The sequence below is a fragment of the Populus euphratica genome, unplaced genomic scaffold (genome assembly GCF_000495115.2).
Source record: "Populus euphratica unplaced genomic scaffold, PopEup_1.0 scaffold246.1, whole genome shotgun sequence".
NCBI lineage: Eukaryota > Viridiplantae > Streptophyta > Magnoliopsida > Malpighiales > Salicaceae > Populus > Populus euphratica.
The window spans coordinates 284,566-302,012 of NW_011500126.1; the positions used below are offsets into that span (position 1 = coordinate 284,566).

General features: G+C 31.2%; 2 protein-coding genes across 12 annotated transcripts in view; both read right to left on the minus strand.

Annotated features, from left to right (window-relative positions):
* Positions 1-7,346, minus strand: part of LOC105110278 (protein ROOT HAIR DEFECTIVE 3 homolog 2-like) — a 27,377-nt gene extending 20,031 nt beyond the window's left edge. For 3 of the 11 annotated variants that reach the window (XM_011005267.1, XM_011005265.1, XM_011005257.1), the window contains exons 1-14: positions 7,010-7,344; positions 6,825-6,891; positions 6,612-6,714; positions 6,333-6,403; positions 6,082-6,145; positions 5,732-5,797; positions 5,570-5,617; positions 5,402-5,464; positions 5,230-5,286; positions 4,249-4,407; positions 4,100-4,168; positions 3,918-4,009; positions 3,366-3,444; positions 2,990-3,155 (exon numbers count right to left, since the gene is read on the minus strand). In XM_011005267.1, the coding sequence (XP_011003569.1) occupies positions 2,990-3,155; positions 3,366-3,444; positions 3,918-4,009; positions 4,100-4,168; positions 4,249-4,407; positions 5,230-5,286; positions 5,402-5,464; positions 5,570-5,617; positions 5,732-5,797; positions 6,082-6,145; positions 6,333-6,403; positions 6,612-6,714; positions 6,825-6,891; positions 7,010-7,154 (1,249 nt within the window). In that variant the 5' untranslated portion in view covers positions 7,155-7,344. Of the gene's footprint in view, positions 74-364; positions 473-596; positions 768-864; positions 965-1,036; positions 1,306-1,407; positions 1,500-2,989; positions 3,156-3,365; positions 3,445-3,917; positions 4,010-4,099; positions 4,169-4,248; positions 4,408-5,229; positions 5,287-5,401; positions 5,465-5,569; positions 5,618-5,731; positions 5,798-6,081; positions 6,146-6,332; positions 6,404-6,611; positions 6,715-6,824; positions 6,892-7,009 lie in introns of all 11 variants that reach the window. The other 8 variants (XM_011005266.1, XM_011005258.1, XM_011005256.1 and 5 more) reach the window with 7 other exon arrangements.
* A 5,538-nt stretch (positions 7,347-12,884) lies between these two features.
* LOC105110285 (protein ROOT HAIR DEFECTIVE 3 homolog 2-like) overlaps positions 12,885-17,447 on the minus strand; it is a 17,416-nt gene continuing 12,853 nt past the window's right edge. Inside the window, exons 16-21 of the mRNA XM_011005273.1 lie at positions 14,968-15,030; positions 14,554-14,610; positions 13,936-14,094; positions 13,783-13,851; positions 13,599-13,689; positions 12,885-13,018 (exon numbers count right to left, since the gene is read on the minus strand). Of these exons, the coding sequence (XP_011003575.1) occupies positions 12,885-13,018; positions 13,599-13,689; positions 13,783-13,851; positions 13,936-14,094; positions 14,554-14,610; positions 14,968-15,030 (573 nt within the window). The remainder of the gene's footprint in view (positions 13,019-13,598; positions 13,690-13,782; positions 13,852-13,935; positions 14,095-14,553; positions 14,611-14,967; positions 15,031-17,447) is intronic.

The window sequence follows — 17,447 nt, forward strand, 5'->3', positions numbered from 1 at the left end:
CCACAGCCCCCGCCCCCACAGCTGCAGTAGCAGCAGCAGCAGCAGCATAGCTTCGAATTCTCCTGCGACCATCCTGAAGGAAACACCAAGTATTACCTTTCGAGTGATGCATGCATAAATTTCTAGTCATAAAAAATTTAATCGGCTTAAAGCATTTTCTTGGTTTCAGTGCTTGAGTTCAGAAGTATAGAAACTTCAATTGGTATATAAATTGAAGATGGCATATGATAAACCGAGAATGTTCTAATAAATTGAGTTTAAAGTTTTTGTTTTTGTTTTTAGTAAAAAATACATTCAAACAGATATTATGAATGCAATCAAATTACCAAATGAACATGTAATGTGATACCAGAGTAAAATATACCTGAAGGGATCTAGCTCCGGTCACCATAGGCTCTACCTCTTCTATGAAATTCATCCACAACGATTTGCAGTCCTCTGGTCTAAGTAGAGTGGTAGCTTCTGGAGAAACCTGCTCATATTTGATTATTATGTGAAACCAGTTCGACACAGAGACGTGTAAAACTAAATGCATTAAATTTGCGTACCAATAAGCATGCATAAATATAACTTAACACACATTCACCAACTGTTACCTCTTCCCAAGTGTCCAAGGCAAGGGGGTCCAGTTTAGCTCCCATGAACGCATTTGGCAAAGATTGATCAGGAACAGTTCTATCCACAAGAGAGGAATAGAGTACATTCTCAATCTGATCAGGCATTCCATCAAAGCGGATGGCCGCAATGAGTGATAGTATTCTCAAAGACTACAACAAAATAATTGGGAGACATTCAGAGGTAACTCAAAGTTTAACCATAAGCATCCCAGCAGCCATTAGTTATACAAAATGTAGGCAATATTACCGCAGAGAGAGCGTCCCTTTCAATTTCATCAAGGTTTCTTTCCGTAGTCAAATTATACCATGAAGTTGAGTTTTCATCATGATTGAAAGCCTTTGAAAACCTGGAATAAGCTCCAAAGATTTAATAAAAAAATAAAATTGAAATAAAAGACAGCTACAAAGAAGTAATGTACCTATCCTTCATGCGCATCAGAACTCTCCCTGCATCTGCTGCTTCTCTTGCCTTCATCTCCAATAAATTTCTGGCGTGCTCCCTCAAATGTTGCGATCTAGTGTCGATTTCAGAACTGTTCAAATTGAAACTAACAGCAGCATCCGAAAACTCTGATACAGCAGCCTCAGTGTTGCCCTCAAAAAGATTTCTTATTGATGCCCATGTATCTCTTTCACCAGACTCCAATAAGGATTCTACTCTTTTGGAAAGCGCATGCGTTATTTGTTTCTATGCAGGAGTAAAATAACATGATTTGATAATTTGATTAAGTAGAGTGACAGACATAGAACCAAGAACGCTAACGGATTGTGATATCAGTGAAGGAAATACCTTGTACTTCGCCATCATTTCTGACAACATATCACAAATAAGTTTTTTGCGATATTTTGAAGCATTCCACTCACTCTGATGAATGGCAGCATCTGAAAGAGCACAATATTGAAGGTAACTTGCCAAATCTCGGAAACTGAGTTAGTAGATGAAAGATGCTCACCCATCATATGAACACAATTTTAATCATAGAAGGATGAGCTATAATAGCAACATCTTAAAAAGTAGTAGTCACTGTGTTACATTTTGTCCACTAAGTTACTTTTTTATTCTGTTTATCTCAGCCAATCGCTTTGTTCAATGAAGTATCCATTAAACTAGCATTAATCTTCTTGATGCAGCCGGGTTATACAAACTGAAGGTTTTGAGCATTTAAGTGAGGACTTGACACTACTAGATGGGGATCTGACATGGTCACTATGTAGATGGCCTAACACATGTTTTTGTGGATTAATAAAACAAGTCTAGACATTTGAGAAAAGACCTAGTTATGGTAGACTAGATTACCATCTTAAAACTGAGATAACAGAAGATTTGACAGTTGAATTGAGCTCAAATATTTCTAGGAGATTCTATAGACAGTTTTTCTACGGAAAGCTACTCTACTGCTTATTCAATCGTTGAATCTTTCAGAATTAGACCCATAAATTACTATTTGGGACAGTTTTGATTTTTTTCCTAAGATTTTCCGGATTTATCGTTATTATTTTGGATTTTATTCTAGTTTCCTTAATGTTTTCAGACATTAGATTGTTTCCTGGTAGATATAAGTTTTCCTAGCTTATACTAAGGACTTGTAAATTTATTGAGAAAGCAGCTAATTTTTATAGAATAAAATTGCAAAATTAGGATTCACATTTTCAACCTTTTTTGCTCATTTTTATGTTTTATGTGCTATTGTTGTTCTATTAACTTTTGCCTGCATCACTTTTCGAGTGAAAATTGTAACAACTTGAGATTTGCACGAGTACAGAATGCAAGTGCCCAACTCAGAAGAGAAGGTGGAGGAACACATCCTGAGAATGTTGACTACCTGTATACGTTAATTGATTCTAGTGATAGAGGGGATACAAGATTTAGGTGCGTCCATGAGAGAATAAAACTAATTCAGGGCTATTTTGGGAGTTTGATAACTCAAGCATATCAGTTAGATATGAAGTTTTTTCTTCAGGTTTAAATTATCTCTGCAGTCATATTACTTGCCCATTGAGAGCTGCTAGTTTCCATTACAGGAGCATGCCGAGGAGAAATATAAAATTTCACAATTCATCAAACAGAAGGCTAAATTGCAGTATCTAAGCAATTTAAATATCAGACCCTCGAGACAAATGATAGATTGACAGTTCAACACGCAGTCAAATGTGTTGATGGTACAAATACATGATAACAATTGCATCCAGAGTGTACCTCAACATTATAATTAAGAAAAAAATATAATGATAAAACAATTGAAAGAGGAGTTGCTTTAGAATATTATGAAGTCCGAAAAGAATCCTTTAGTTTTATGCATATAAGATAACTGTATTGGATTTTTAAAAAAGCAAATAAAAATTAATATGTTCAGTGTTTGGAGTCTAAATACCTTCACATCCTTGATCAAACTCGACCATGCAAGATTGGGAATAGAGATGAATATCAACAACATATTCATGTCCTTCATTCTGTGACTGTTCCAGCCTAGTTTTAAAACTTTTAACTGTGTTCGAATACAAATGCATCAGCAAGGTATCATAGGCATCGCGTACCACCTGCATAATATATTGGCACATTTGAGTGGATCAGTATAAGAAACATATAAATACAAAAACACTCGCGCGAAGAAAGAAAAAAAGCCAGTCAAATCTATAAATTTAAATATAGAAGTAGAAAAGGAAAAGAAAAGATCAAATACAGCACATTTGACACAACCAGGGAGCTTAGGAACTTAAAAAGAGGAAATATACATGCTAAGGCCTTACCATCAACGCATTTGACAACAACTGTCGCCGTTTTTCATTTCGTACTTCTTGATCAAAATAGACTACCTCCCTGTCATATCTATTGGGGAAAAAAATGCAAAATAAGAGATTCCAAATCAAGTGATAATTTAATTAGTAGGAATCAATTACTTCCCGAACCAAAGTATAACTATTAATTGATCATAATTCAAAGTTTCCAGTCTTCGTTTTGAGACAGACAAGAGAGTAGTTAACTGATCAACTGACGGAAGAAGTATTAAAATTGAAGAATCTTGGAACAAAACTGATGATGTGTGTCCCTATATATCTGCAGCTTAGTAGGCCAACTACAAGGTATTGTTCCACATGGCTTTCAGTGGGTTTTATACCCTTAAAAACACCTTGCAATGAAAGAGGTGTCCTTGGCGCCATACAAGCAACCAAGGCCCTCTCCTAACCATTGTGGGTTAATGGCATCATAAAAAACACAACATAAGTTAACATTAAATATCACACAGATCTTACAATGTAAACACATCATCATATAGAATTGACACCATGATGTATACTTACTCTGAAAGATAGGTTTCCAAAATAGAACTGACAGCTCCTCCAAACCCTGATACTGGACCATCTTGAACAGCTTCCTTCATTTTCAACCAATCCTGTAAGAAATAAATTTAGTACTAACTGATATTAAATCAAGTCGGTGAACTTTAAAAGAAAGAAATTAGAAAATAGATTCAATAAAGTACCTCATCGTATGTAAAGCATTTGAGCTTCTCATCTGCAATCTCTTCACATCGAACAGTGGCAACCATGACCTGATAAACAGGATGAGAAGTATATTTACATATGAAACCAGATGGTTTATATTTACACAGGAAAATGGCTTTTAATAAACCTTGACAGCAGGAAGATCTAAATCCTTGTTGTCTTTTATTATTTTCCAAATCTCTTCTGCACGAAGAGGAAACACTGAGGCAGGTTCAACTTCCTGCCTGTCACCAACAAGACCTCCTGGATAAATGGAATGGACAAACCGCTGCCTCAGTTGAGCAACCTGTAAATGTCAATGCTATCAGAAAAATGGAGTTACGAATTACAGATACTGGATTTCTCACTTGATACTTGCTGTCCTAGTTGCTCTCACATGCACAGATCCATAAAATTATATTATCACAGGACGTAATGCTCATTTTTTCATTCTTACATGATACGCTCCTAATGACTGTTAAACACTCTCCAGTTAGAGCTAAGCACCAATGTGTGTGTTGCATGACTATCAAGTTTAACTTGCATATCTATTAATAATTGGTTAATTATGGACTCCAGAGTTAACTTCTAAATGAACCACATGAATTGAAGATGAATTCTCGGAAATGAAACACAGCCTGTCACTCCCACCAAACCTTTCCTAAGAGACTTGAATGCAATATTTAAGAGCATTTGCCCCATAAAGGATTGTTGGTAAGCTTGGCTTGGAGAATTAGGTTCAAGGTTTGACATATATGCACACTTGGAATTAATTTGTTACCATAACTAGTTCTCTACAAGAATTTGGAGGTAAAATCAAAGCTGAGACTAGTGCCTAGAGAGAAGAAGGAAATAGAGAGTAAGAGAGAGAAACCATAGGCACCAGGCTTTCAAAGTAACATTACTCTATATTTTATCTTGTAATTCAACTCTAAGACAGGAATATGCTGCTGTTCTGTCCCTTCATGCAAAAGCCAATGATTTTGAATTCCAATTATTTGGTAAGCATATGCACAGCTACAAATCATTCCAGTCATCAATTCTAGAAAACACGCAGCAGCACAATCTAGAAGAACTCAGGACAAAAGTTTTGAGGATTGACAAAGTGCTTTCTGAGTGGAAAAGCTACCTGCTCTTTAAATTTCTCCTCTTGGAATTCATAGTGAGGCAAAGCAGTGATCTCCACCTTTATATCAATAATTAGAAGCATATTAAGTTCATGGAACTTAAAAAAAAAAAGGCAACATATGATAAACATATGCCAATGGCATCAGTATGGAGATGGAGGTGATTTTTCATACATTAAAAAACTCTTTGAGAGGAGCGCTACAGAGAGTCTCAGGCTCAGCAACTGCAGCCCAAATCTGCAGAAAGTATGACCTCAGAAAATGCTGGAGAATAAGAAGAGAAATAATTGATCCAGAAAGAGAAATGCATAAACAGAGAATAAGAAGTATGAACAGAAGTACCTTCTCAATATCTTCTAAGAGAGCAGTCTTTAAATATTCAAGTGGAGTCTACACAGACAATCAGAAAAGGGACAGAGATTCAGCGTTGAAGATGCATTCAAAGAATGGAGCGCAAGGTGCATGGAATCTTGTCTCAAGAAACTTGTGGGCACAAGTCCATACCTTTGAGTGATCACGTAGAACGAACAGTAGTGTTTTTTTGCGGGGCTTGAATAAACGCTTCATGACCTGAATACAAGAAATAATAGATTATCACATATCAGCATCAAATTATGTTGGGTGAAATACTCAAAATTACACACTGAGCTAAATGAATGCAGCTAAACAGTTTTGATAAAATGGGGTAAGTTTGCTGTGAATATCGAATCAGAGGCTCAGGCTTACCTAAGGTTAAGAAAAACACAGTTAACCAATCAAATGCAATTAAATGTGAGACAATCCAAACTTGACTATCTAAAGAAGTTTGGAAATTGGCTCACTTGAGTTAATGCAAATTGCTTTCAAATGTGTACCTGGAAAACTGTTTTTAAAAGGGGTCTGCTGGCTGCATTTTCCAGACCAATGTCTTTGTACCACCTGCATATGATACTCAACACAGAATCATTTGACAGAAAAAAGTACTGGGCTGCCTTACCGACTATGGAAGGCTACATCAAGAGGGTTTTTTTGGGCTAGGCAGAGCATACCCAGTTGTGGACATTTATCAAACTTCCCAGGCAGAAAATGCATTCAAATATTATAATGATGAGCATACAAAACTCACATGTTTATCAAAACAACGTCAGCGATTGCCAAGGCAAATAAGGTGCTTTGTTTCTCAAACGCTGTGTCATCCTGAAAAAAGAACACATTCGCAGTGCCAAACTTGTATAAGCATCACACTCGCAGATTGAAGCCGTGAAGTAATGCAACCAAAAATAATGAAACCATTCAGTAATCAACGATTTGTATGTCACAGAAATTGAAAAGAATACAATGTAACCATAAAACCCCTCTCAATTAACAAAGCAAAGCTAAAGTAATAGAAAGATCTATGAGTTACCTCGCCTCTTTGATTGCTGTCGGTTCCCTCGAAATCCATGGCAATCGTAAAAGGGTCAATATCACTACACTTTGCAATCCAAATGCCCTTGGTTGTTTGGCTTCTGAAACGTATATAACAACATTATCTTCCTCTTTCATGTATACAAAGCAACAAGCCAACAAGAACAGTAAAATATACAAATTCTCAACTAAAAATAAAATAAAATCAAACCTTCCATTGTATGCATCCATCTCCTCGAAATTGGTATGGAAGGTCTGATTCATTAGGGTGCTTTTCCCTGTTCAAGATTAATTAAGTAAAAAGCTATCACCACCAACTTCATTAAAATCAATGACTATATATTAAGAAATGATTAATAAATCAACACGAAGTTAAGAAGTTGAACACTTGCTTACCGCTACTTTGTGAGCCAATGATGGCAACAATAGCGTAGGAGAGACCGGACTGAGCGAACTCGGTGGCTGTCATGAAGTCTTTGAGTCCATCCACGTTGAACTTGCCATTTCCATCAATCAGCTGCATGCCTTGCTCCATTTTCATTAACGATCTAACTCAACCACAATAACGACAACTCTTGAAGTGTCTTCCTTCCTGTGTTTGTGTTTCTGGGTTGCAGAGGAATCAATCTTAAAGCAAAAGTAAAGTGGGAGGGACAAAGGATCCTATTAAAGTAAGTCTGCATGAGTCAACTTCTACTCGAAGAACTTGTTTGCTTTTTTTTCTTTTGAGTTTTGACCCCACCAATAACTGAGAATAAGTATATGGGATTGGAGATTAATTATTTTTGTGTTTTAAATTATTTTGAATTAAAAGAAAATTATTTTTAAATTAATTATTTTAGTAGTTTTAGATATTTTACTGATGTTAAAAGAATCGATAACATAGCATATCCAAGTTTAATGTCTTAACTCAATATTCTTCTTTCATAAATTTCCAGGTAAACTATAAATTATTTTTTCTAGTTTTGCAAAATGAGTTCCTGAAACTAATTAATTAGTTTTTATATTTTAAAATCAGCCTATAATTAACTTGATTTGTTCCATCCATTTCAATTTTTTCCAATTAATTTCATTTTAATTTAATTTTAAGTATCAATTTCAAAAGAAAAAAAGAAAATTAGGATTAGTTATAGTGCGCATTAACTATCCCGGATATCTTGAATTGCCAAAGAAAAAGTATATGGGATTGAAGATTAATTATTTTTGTATTTTAAATTATTTTAAATTTAAAAAAATAATTTTTTTAATTTAAATTAATTATTTTTGTAGTTTTAGATATTTTACTGATGTTAAAAAATCGATAACATAGCATATTCAAGTTTAATGTCTTTAACTCAGTATTCTTCTTTCATAAATTTTCAGGTAAACTATAAATTGTTCTTTCTAGTTTTGCAAAATGAGTTCCTGAAACTAATTAATTAGTCTTTATATTTTAAAATCAGCCTATAATTAACTTGATTTGTTCCATTCATTTCATGTTTTTTTTCCAATTAATTTCATTTTATTTTAATTTTAAGTATCAATTTCAAAAGAAAAAAAAAGAAAGATAATATGAAAAGACTATTAAAAGGAAAGTGTTTTTTGAAAAAAAATTATTAAATTAAATATGTTTAACACTGGTAAAAAAATAATTAATTAATTTTCGAAATTAGAAAGAATATTCAATTTATTTTGAAAATAAAAAAAACCTAGCTAATTTATAATTTACTCTTCTTATCTCTAATGACTATCAAAGTACAGCTAAACTTTAACTTATGTTACCATAATAGTTATTTGATGTGCTTTAACTGCTTGAGGCAGAAGGTGAACAAAGGGATTAATTAACCCCAAAGCTTCAGGATTAATCAATGCTATTGATATTAAAAATAATAAATTTTGTTATGATTGATATTTTTTTTAATTGAAATGATACAATATATATATATATATATATTCAAATCTAAAAATAAATTAAATTAAAAAATATACATCAGACGCATGACTTGTTCCATTTTCATTAATAGTCTAACTCAGAAACAATAATAAGGACTTTTAAAAAGGATGGTTAAGACTATAATATCAGTGGTTTTTTAAGTGTTTTTTTTTTAATGTATTAAAATAATATTTTTTTTTATTTTTTTAAATTATTTTTAATATATACACATCAAAACGTTTGAAAATATATTAAAAAATAAACAAAAAAAATTCTTTTTCTTATAAAACACCGTTTAAAATGAAATTCCAAATAACTTCAAATTGCCTTCCTTCCTGTGTGTTTCTGGGTTGCAGAGGAATCTTAAACACAAAAGTATAGTGGCGGAGACAAAGATCCTATTAAAGTAAGATTTCATGAGTCTACTTCTACTGTAAATTGTTTGCTGTTTTGCTTTTGAGTCTTGACCCCACTAATAATAATAAAGAAAAAATAAAAAGAAAAGGAAAATAAAGGAAAACTCAATTTAGGACTAAACCTATATACTCACTCTCCCAAATCCATAAATTAATCAATTTGATCCCAGATGTTTAAAAACGTTCTCAATCAGGTCTTTCTATTAATGTTCATCCATATTTTTTTTCAAATTTTCTTTAATCCATGTAGTTTTAATTGTATAAATTATGCGTATAAGATTTATACTATTAAAAGAAATTGATTAAACGATACAATTGAGAAATGCAATAAAAAAATTTAGATTAATTAAGTTGATAAAATCTATAAATTAGAAATGTAATTGAGAACAAGTAAATGGATGTACCATTAAATTGATGTTTTCTTGTATTATGTTTATTGGAAATTTGACATAGTTTTTTTTCATAAATATAATTTTTAGTTAGTTTTTTTATGTTAAAAGGGTAGCATAGCATAGCCAAGTTTAATGTGTTAACTCAATATTCTTTTTATATTAGGTGGAAAAAAAATAGTACTCTTAGTGTTACTTGTAATTAAGCCCATAATATCTACGGAAAATTATAATTTATAGTTAGTTTTACTTGTAATTGAATTGTGATAACTTTAATAAAACAAATTAAAATAAATTATGAAATTTAATTTTAATAAACTCTTTGTTAAATAATAAAATTAAGAAAAAATTCATCTTCAAAGAAAAATAATAAAACAACCTAAGTATACTTATATTAATTTGTGAAATTCATAATCTAGATATAGAGAGTGAAGTAATTTCATGAAAAATAAATTGAAACAAATAAAAAATATAATTCATAATTAACCAAATGTTCAAGATGTTGAATGATGAAATTGACAAAAAAAACATCATTTAAAAATAGATAAAAAAAACTCGAGACAACTAAGTTAACCCATTAAACTCATAGCATACATAGATCATAAAACTAATATAACCACACACACAAAAAAAAACCATAATAAAATATAAAAGTTCAATTTTTAATAAATCAAGTGTTGCATGATGAAGTTAGTAAAAAACATAGATTAAAAAAAATATTATTCACAAAATAAAAGAACAAAATGATTAGAACAAAATTAGAATGTCTAGGTTGAATTTGACTAAAAAATCCAAAATGGACCACGATCCTAAGCAAGATGAAATTTATTTCGAGTTATTTTTTTTTCTTAATTGGTACAAGATATATAAAATATTTTGGATGAAACAGAACAAAATTGATAACCTTAATAAATAATGTTGATTTATCAAACACAACACTTTTTGGAAGAATATATGAAACATAATGAAATTGGAGTTCTCAAAATTATAAAAGTGTAAGTGTTAGTTACATTGTTATAAAAACTAAACTAGCTTGTGGGTTAATTTAGGGCCTGGACTAGTTCATGTTAACAAAAAAAACCTTTAAAAAATTTTCTCGGTCAAACTCAAATGATATACTTGGTTGACTCAGAATCTAAGTGATTTGACCTAGTGAGCTCAAAGCCTCGATTATTCGCTAAAAAACCCTTAGTAAATTCATTAAATTAAACTTTAATTACCTATTTGCTTAACCCAATATCCAATTTACCTATTGAAACCTAGATGAGACCTAACTATTTCTTTAAAAAAAAATGACACCATTTTAAATTTGGGATAAAAAATTCCTTAATCTCAAAAAAGATAGCGACCATGTAGAACACCTAATCCCCTCTCCTTTTCCAGTCCCAATCCTGCTTCTTCATTTTTTTTTCTCATAATTGAGAGCCTCAACCTGATCAACACTTCTTGCAATATCTCTTCCTACTCCTTTAGTTAATTTATCAATGACAAGAAGTCTTGCCTTTACCTTTACCTCTCTCCCAACGGAGAAAACCAACAGCAAGATCAACAAATGGAAATGTTGTCATGCTTGGACATTGCAATAACCGATTGAAAATTTTGATGTAATTTATCGGACAAAGAATGAATATCTAGCTTCTTGTTTTTTGAGGAATTTTTTAGTTAAAGGAATTACCACCTAATATTATGACCATTAAAAATTCTAACTAATCAACAAATATTTAATGGTACGGAATTAGTTATGCAAAAAGAAAGATTCTATCAACTTTTAAGCATCTCATCTGAGGTAGAATGCATTACTGATTTTGTCTAAAATTACTAAAAATTTGTTTTTCTTTTTTATTATTCTTCCTATTATGTTTCTAAATCTAGTGTTAGTGTACAATTTCTATAAATATTTTTAATTTTAGTATTGGTAAATATTACACAAACACAAAAAAAAAAACACGACATTCCAGATTCTAGTGTCAATGACTAATTTCACAAGAAATTAAATTTGAAGAAGAATTTTCCTTTTCCATCTCTTTAAACCCTTTTATTATTATTTGTTCCTTTTAGATGGAAATAAAAAAAAAAACATTACACAATAGATTTTGAATTTAATAATAATGGTTTATGGATTAAGTACATATCATAAAAAATACAAAACGCAAAGAAAAAAAATAAAAAAACATGTAAGGGGTTTGCAAATAAATTAACGAAGATCTCTAAAATTTTTCAAAAATTTCTAATATCAAAAAGAATTTGTTTGGCCAAATATCAAAATAAAAAAAAAATACATATAAAATATATAAAAATATATTTTTTCAAATACATCCTTAGTAAATATAATTTGTACTCACTAGGTCTAAAACCCACATTCAATCCACTTTTCTTCTTTTTTTTACTGGGCTGGGTCTCGCCCAGCCGTACGGAATGGGCCAGACCCCGCGGGTATGATGATCTTTAATTGATGATTTTCATCTTTTATTCATGTTTTTCTTTAATTTCTTCAAAATGAAGTTTATATTTTTCTTCAATTATTTTGTTAGCTTCTTCCACCATTTGTTCAAAAGAGTGTATATCTCTCTTCTAAACTTATAAACCTATGTTCCTCTTCTTTATTTTCTATTGTTATCTTTGGAATGATTGATTCTATATTTCATTTTTCAATAAGAACATCTATCATGGTAATTTTGATCTTCTTGGTACTATAGTTTCAAAGAAACAAGTATGAGATTCTCATTGCAGTCGCTTTGAGGTTTTTGTGTGCTTGTCTCAACTAAAAAAAAATTAAATTTCAAAATTAGATACTAAATTTAATGTCAACAATCTGAACTTCAGACACTATTTTTATAATTCTAGACTTATAGTTTGAGATTTATAACAATATTTTAAAATTTTTATAGTCTTTTAATATGTAAGTTCAAATTTATTGACAAACCTAAGTTTCCATACCAATTATTGAAAATTACACACACAAGTATTTGAATCTTTCAAGTACTTATTGATTGATCAAACTCTTATTAAAATTATAAATGCATTTGCTTTTATATTTATAGAAAAATTACAACCTTTAACTATCATAATCCAATAAAATTTTTACTAAGTCAACAAGGAGAAGTAATTAGTCTAACACAAATCTTTTTTTTTATTATTAAGAATTTCTTACTTACACTAAAATTTACTAGTCTAACATAAATGTTTTTTTAATCAAGAATTTTGACTTACAGTAAGATTTTATTTAACAGTTATTATAAGAGAGAATTAGTGCTAAAAGAACTATCAATGGTTTGCCATCCTTTACTAGGATGTCGAAATTGTTTTTGTTAATATATTTTATCCAAATATATTTACTAGGTAACAAAAATTCAGGAAACAATTTTTTTTCAAAGTTTAAATTAAAAAGTTTGGTAGCTTTATTGAGGGAAAAAAATAGAATTACTCGTATCAATAAAATTATTCTGGATCACATGAAATAAAAAAAATAACCTGCAATAAAATAAATCATAAAACATAGTTTCTAGTACGGCAAACATGGCCAAATACACATGGCACACGAATCACAAAATATATTATCCATTTTCACAGTCATCAACGGTGTCATCTGCAAGGTCATCGGCACTCTCGCAATCGATATTGTCATCAGCTAGGTCATCAGCACTATGATTAGCACTGCCATCGGCACTATCATCAGCATTGTCATCAGCTAGGTCATCGACAAGTTATCAGAAGCGTCACCTTCAAGGTCCTACAAACTTTTAAGTGCACTATAAAGCAGATGTCGCAGCATGCAACATAAGCTAGGTGTAGAACCTTCATAGCAGACCAAAAACTTGATCACCAGGAACACTGATAGATTTTTAGGTCAAACTAGAAAAATATTGCAGGCTTTACTGAAGAGGTATCACCTACTTACAGAAGCAGACGAAAATGCTTACATATTAGTTAAGGCCTTGCTTTTAGTGCTTCTGTTTCCAACTCTTGTCGTTTCTCATCTCTAATGCTTTCTTTAAAATGAGTCGCCTCCATGTCATATCTATTGAAAAATTAGTATTGCAAGCCCATAAGCAACGGTAGAGGTTCCAAATCAAGTTGAACAAGAAGTTGTATACTTCAATATTTCATGTAGAAGAAAGCTACTGAGATAGAGGAAACTTCCAATACAGCTCATGTAATGATCATATATACTGCTTTGATGCTTTGCAACATTTTGATTCTACATTGAATAGAAGAGATGCATGTAGAACGTATAGCTTTCCAAAATAGAGAGCAAGATGTACACTTACTGGGTGAGGAGTTTTTCAAAACAGATATGAGTTTTTTCCTAAACTTCGGTTCTGGACGAGCTTTAACAGCTTTTCTCAATGCCAACCAAGTCTGTAGGAAATCAATTGTATAACGAGTGATATGATTCTTACTTCAAGGTAGCACAATAACTTTTGTAAGAAGAAACAAAGAAGAAAGAAATACCTTATTAGATTTCAAACGACTGTGCGTCTCCTTGGTAATTTGTTCACATCGAAATGTGGCAATCATCACCTAATAAATAAAATTGAGAAATACAATCACACAGGAAAATCTAGTTAATTTTTCGCAAACGAAGTCATCAATATTTAAATAAACCTCCATAGCAGCAAGATCAAGATCCTTGTTCTCCTTTATGGTTTTCCATATCTGTTCTGCATGAAGGGGAAACCCTGAAGCAGGTTGGGCATCCTTCCTATCACCAGCAAGACCTCCCGGAGAGACAGAATGGAAGAACCGCTGCCTTGGCCGATCAACCTGTAAAATACATCACGTAAGGGATTTCGGTCAGTAATAACAATAATAATAGCACAACTAGGTAACCCAAAAGCATAAAATTCTAATTAACCAACGAAATTTGGTGATAGGAATTGTTTAAAAAAGATAAAATAAAAATATTTTAATTAACCAAACAAGACGTTAAATTTTTATATATTTCTATATATAAATGTAATGCTGAAATTTAATATCATTTTTTTGTGAAAAATCTAATTATCATCATTTATAAAAATAATGATTAGGGACTTTTGGTCTATCTGAATAATAAAAATAGATTATAAAGTCTGATTAACAAATTATGGAGTGATAATAACCACATAATAATAAAAGCAACACCAATGGCTTTGAATTCTAATTTATTTGGTAACAAAGCTAAAGCCTTTAATACTAGAAAATCATGCTAAAACACAATCCACCAGTTGAAAACAATTAGTTTACCTTATCTTTAAACTTCTCCTCCTCTAATTCATAGCTAGGCAAAGCAGTGACCTCCACCTTCATTTTGTATTAATAATAAGAACACAAGACAAAGCTACAAAGAATTAGCACCGGTCGAAAAACTATACCAATCAAGAAATTTAAGTTAATAAATGGAACTTAAGAAATAATATCATTTCAAAAAACCATATTAAATTAAAAAATTAAATTATTAGCTGATACCCAAAGAATTAATGACTTTATATTAACTCATTAAAAAAAATATTTAGTTTTGGATTTAATTTGATCCCCTCCTTCATTCCATGGTTAACTAAAAGTGGCTTGAGTTTTATGTCAATTGAAAATAAAAGAATTTAGTAAAGCAAGCATACATATATATAAGCATACGTTAAGGGATCGAAGGAATCAACCTACATTAAGAAAATCACCCAGAGGAGTCCCTTTATGAGCATCAGGCTTAGCAATCTCAGCCCATATCTGTATAATTATTTACCACAGGAATCGATTTAAGTTTCATGGTTGGTTGGTTCAATTGAAAATTCAATGCCTCGATTCTCCATATATGCAGTGGATTTGATCAAGTTATGCATTGGCTTAATGAATGACAAAAACCTAGAGATCCCAAAGATTCATATTTGTAAAAATCAAATTATGGATCAAACGTATATAAAATGATACCTCATTTATTATTATTATTATTTTTAATTCATTGTTACTTAATTTGGCAGCGTAACTTCATTAATCAAATTTTCAAAAATCCAAATCCTTTAACGACCATATTATTTAATAAAGTTTTGCTAGGTAGGCGTGAAATAAATTCAGGTCTCTATTTTAAATGTTGAGAGAAATGAGATCATCCAATTAAAATCTAAAACAACATTAAAATCAGATAAAATTCACTTGTTCATGAACTAAGATGCATAAAAAGAATATATTCAAATAAATTGAAATTAATGATGAGCATACAAAACTCACATGTTTATCATTACAATGTCAGCAATTGCCAAAGCAAATAGAGCACTTTGCTTTTCGAATGGTGCGCCGTCCTCCTGAGAACATCATAATTTTTTCTCTTCTTTTCAAATCGCAGTGCAAGTATAATATATGAAATTAATTACCAATAATATTGTTGATATAAACAGAAGTTAAAGAATGATTTTATTGAATTTTAATTTAAACATTAATTATTACAATTGAAACTCTACTTAAATATTAACGTAATAGAAACATAATTAAGAGCCTATGATTCACAATAATACCCTTCCCAATCCAAATGCCTTGGGTTCTTTGACTCCTGACAATATATATAAGCTAAATTATCTTTCATGGCAGGGTGCAAAACTAGTAAATCAGTAGACGAATCCTCCTTTCTAAAACAAATTAAAGAACACCGAACCTTCCTTCTTCTGCATCCATCAAGCCTGTGCTTTTTTTTCCATTGGGTTATGAGATGTTTTGGTCTGGGCCCATTTATTTTCCTTGGATAAGGCTTATGTGGGTTCTAGCAAATGGGTTGACATTATCATTTTATGGGATTGGGTCTGAGTAAAAAATTATCCACAAGTTCAAAATATGGAGAAAGCAGTCTGCATTACCAATATGCATGCTTGAATATAACCTCTTCCCATGCGTCTGAGGCTAAGGGGGGCAGTGGAGCTCCCATGTGCGTATTTTGCAAAGATGGATACGTGTAGAAAATATGGGGTTTAACTACTTTAAATATGGAAAAAGCCAATGGTGTTTAACTTCTTTAACTATGGTGAGGTAGGGCGATGTTCTAATGATAGTGAGAGATAAAAATTAGTAAAAATGATTGAAGAGTATTATGTGTAAGTGATAAGCTAGTAAGAATTGTTACATAGATGGGAAAAAATATATATATCTTGACAGTAAAAACCCTTTGAAGCCAAGGGCATGATATATAAAACTGATAGAAATAATAAAAAAGATATTTATTTGTATAATAATGATGATTAGAAATATTCCTCCATCGTTATAAAATTATTACTAACATTAAAAGTTGTAGTAAGGATTCATAATAAAGTATATTTTATATCCAGTGCATCATAAATAATAAAATATTTGATTTGATTATTAATAAAGATAATTGTAAAAATATTATTGATAAACATATACTGTTGATATATTAAATTACCATTAGAATCACATTTTAAATTATATAAAATTATGTATATTTTTCCGTTAGAAAATATAATCATGAGATTTATTGGTCTTTTTAGATGATTTTGACCGACCAAAGGTAAAAAATACTCTGAAAAATAGCTGTAGATGGAAGCTAAGTAACCTTCAAAATTGTTCGTTCTTTCTAATGATCATGGATTTATTGGCCTTTTTTTTTTCTTTTTAATTAGTTTTCCTAACTTGGGAGAAAGGATTAATTTTGATAAACGATACCATGCATAAAGGAGATTAGGTCGACACATGTCCAAACAGTATGGCTCCATTAATTAATGTCTTTGTAGCAGTCCGTGCACCAACAATACCAAATTGGAGATTAATTATTTATCGAAAATATCATATTAAAAGTTTCCTCTTTCCGGTTACGGTAGCGACATCCTCCTTCTACCTCCATTGATTACTACTCTACAATACCAAATTCGATTAATATATGATGAGAGATTTGCAAGATTACCATTTGTAGAAACTGAAAATATTTTTACCATTGTTGATTACCATTTGTAGAAACTGATGATCTTTTTACTAGCACGGCTTCTCAATTACAAACAAACTTCTTTCATCAGATTCACCATTACATGTTGCATGGATCGCTGGACACATAATTAATATTAACTGTTCAAGTGTGGATTTGTCATTATTGTTGTTGTCACAGCCTCCTCGATCTCAGGAAGATCCAAACCGCTGCATTTACCGAC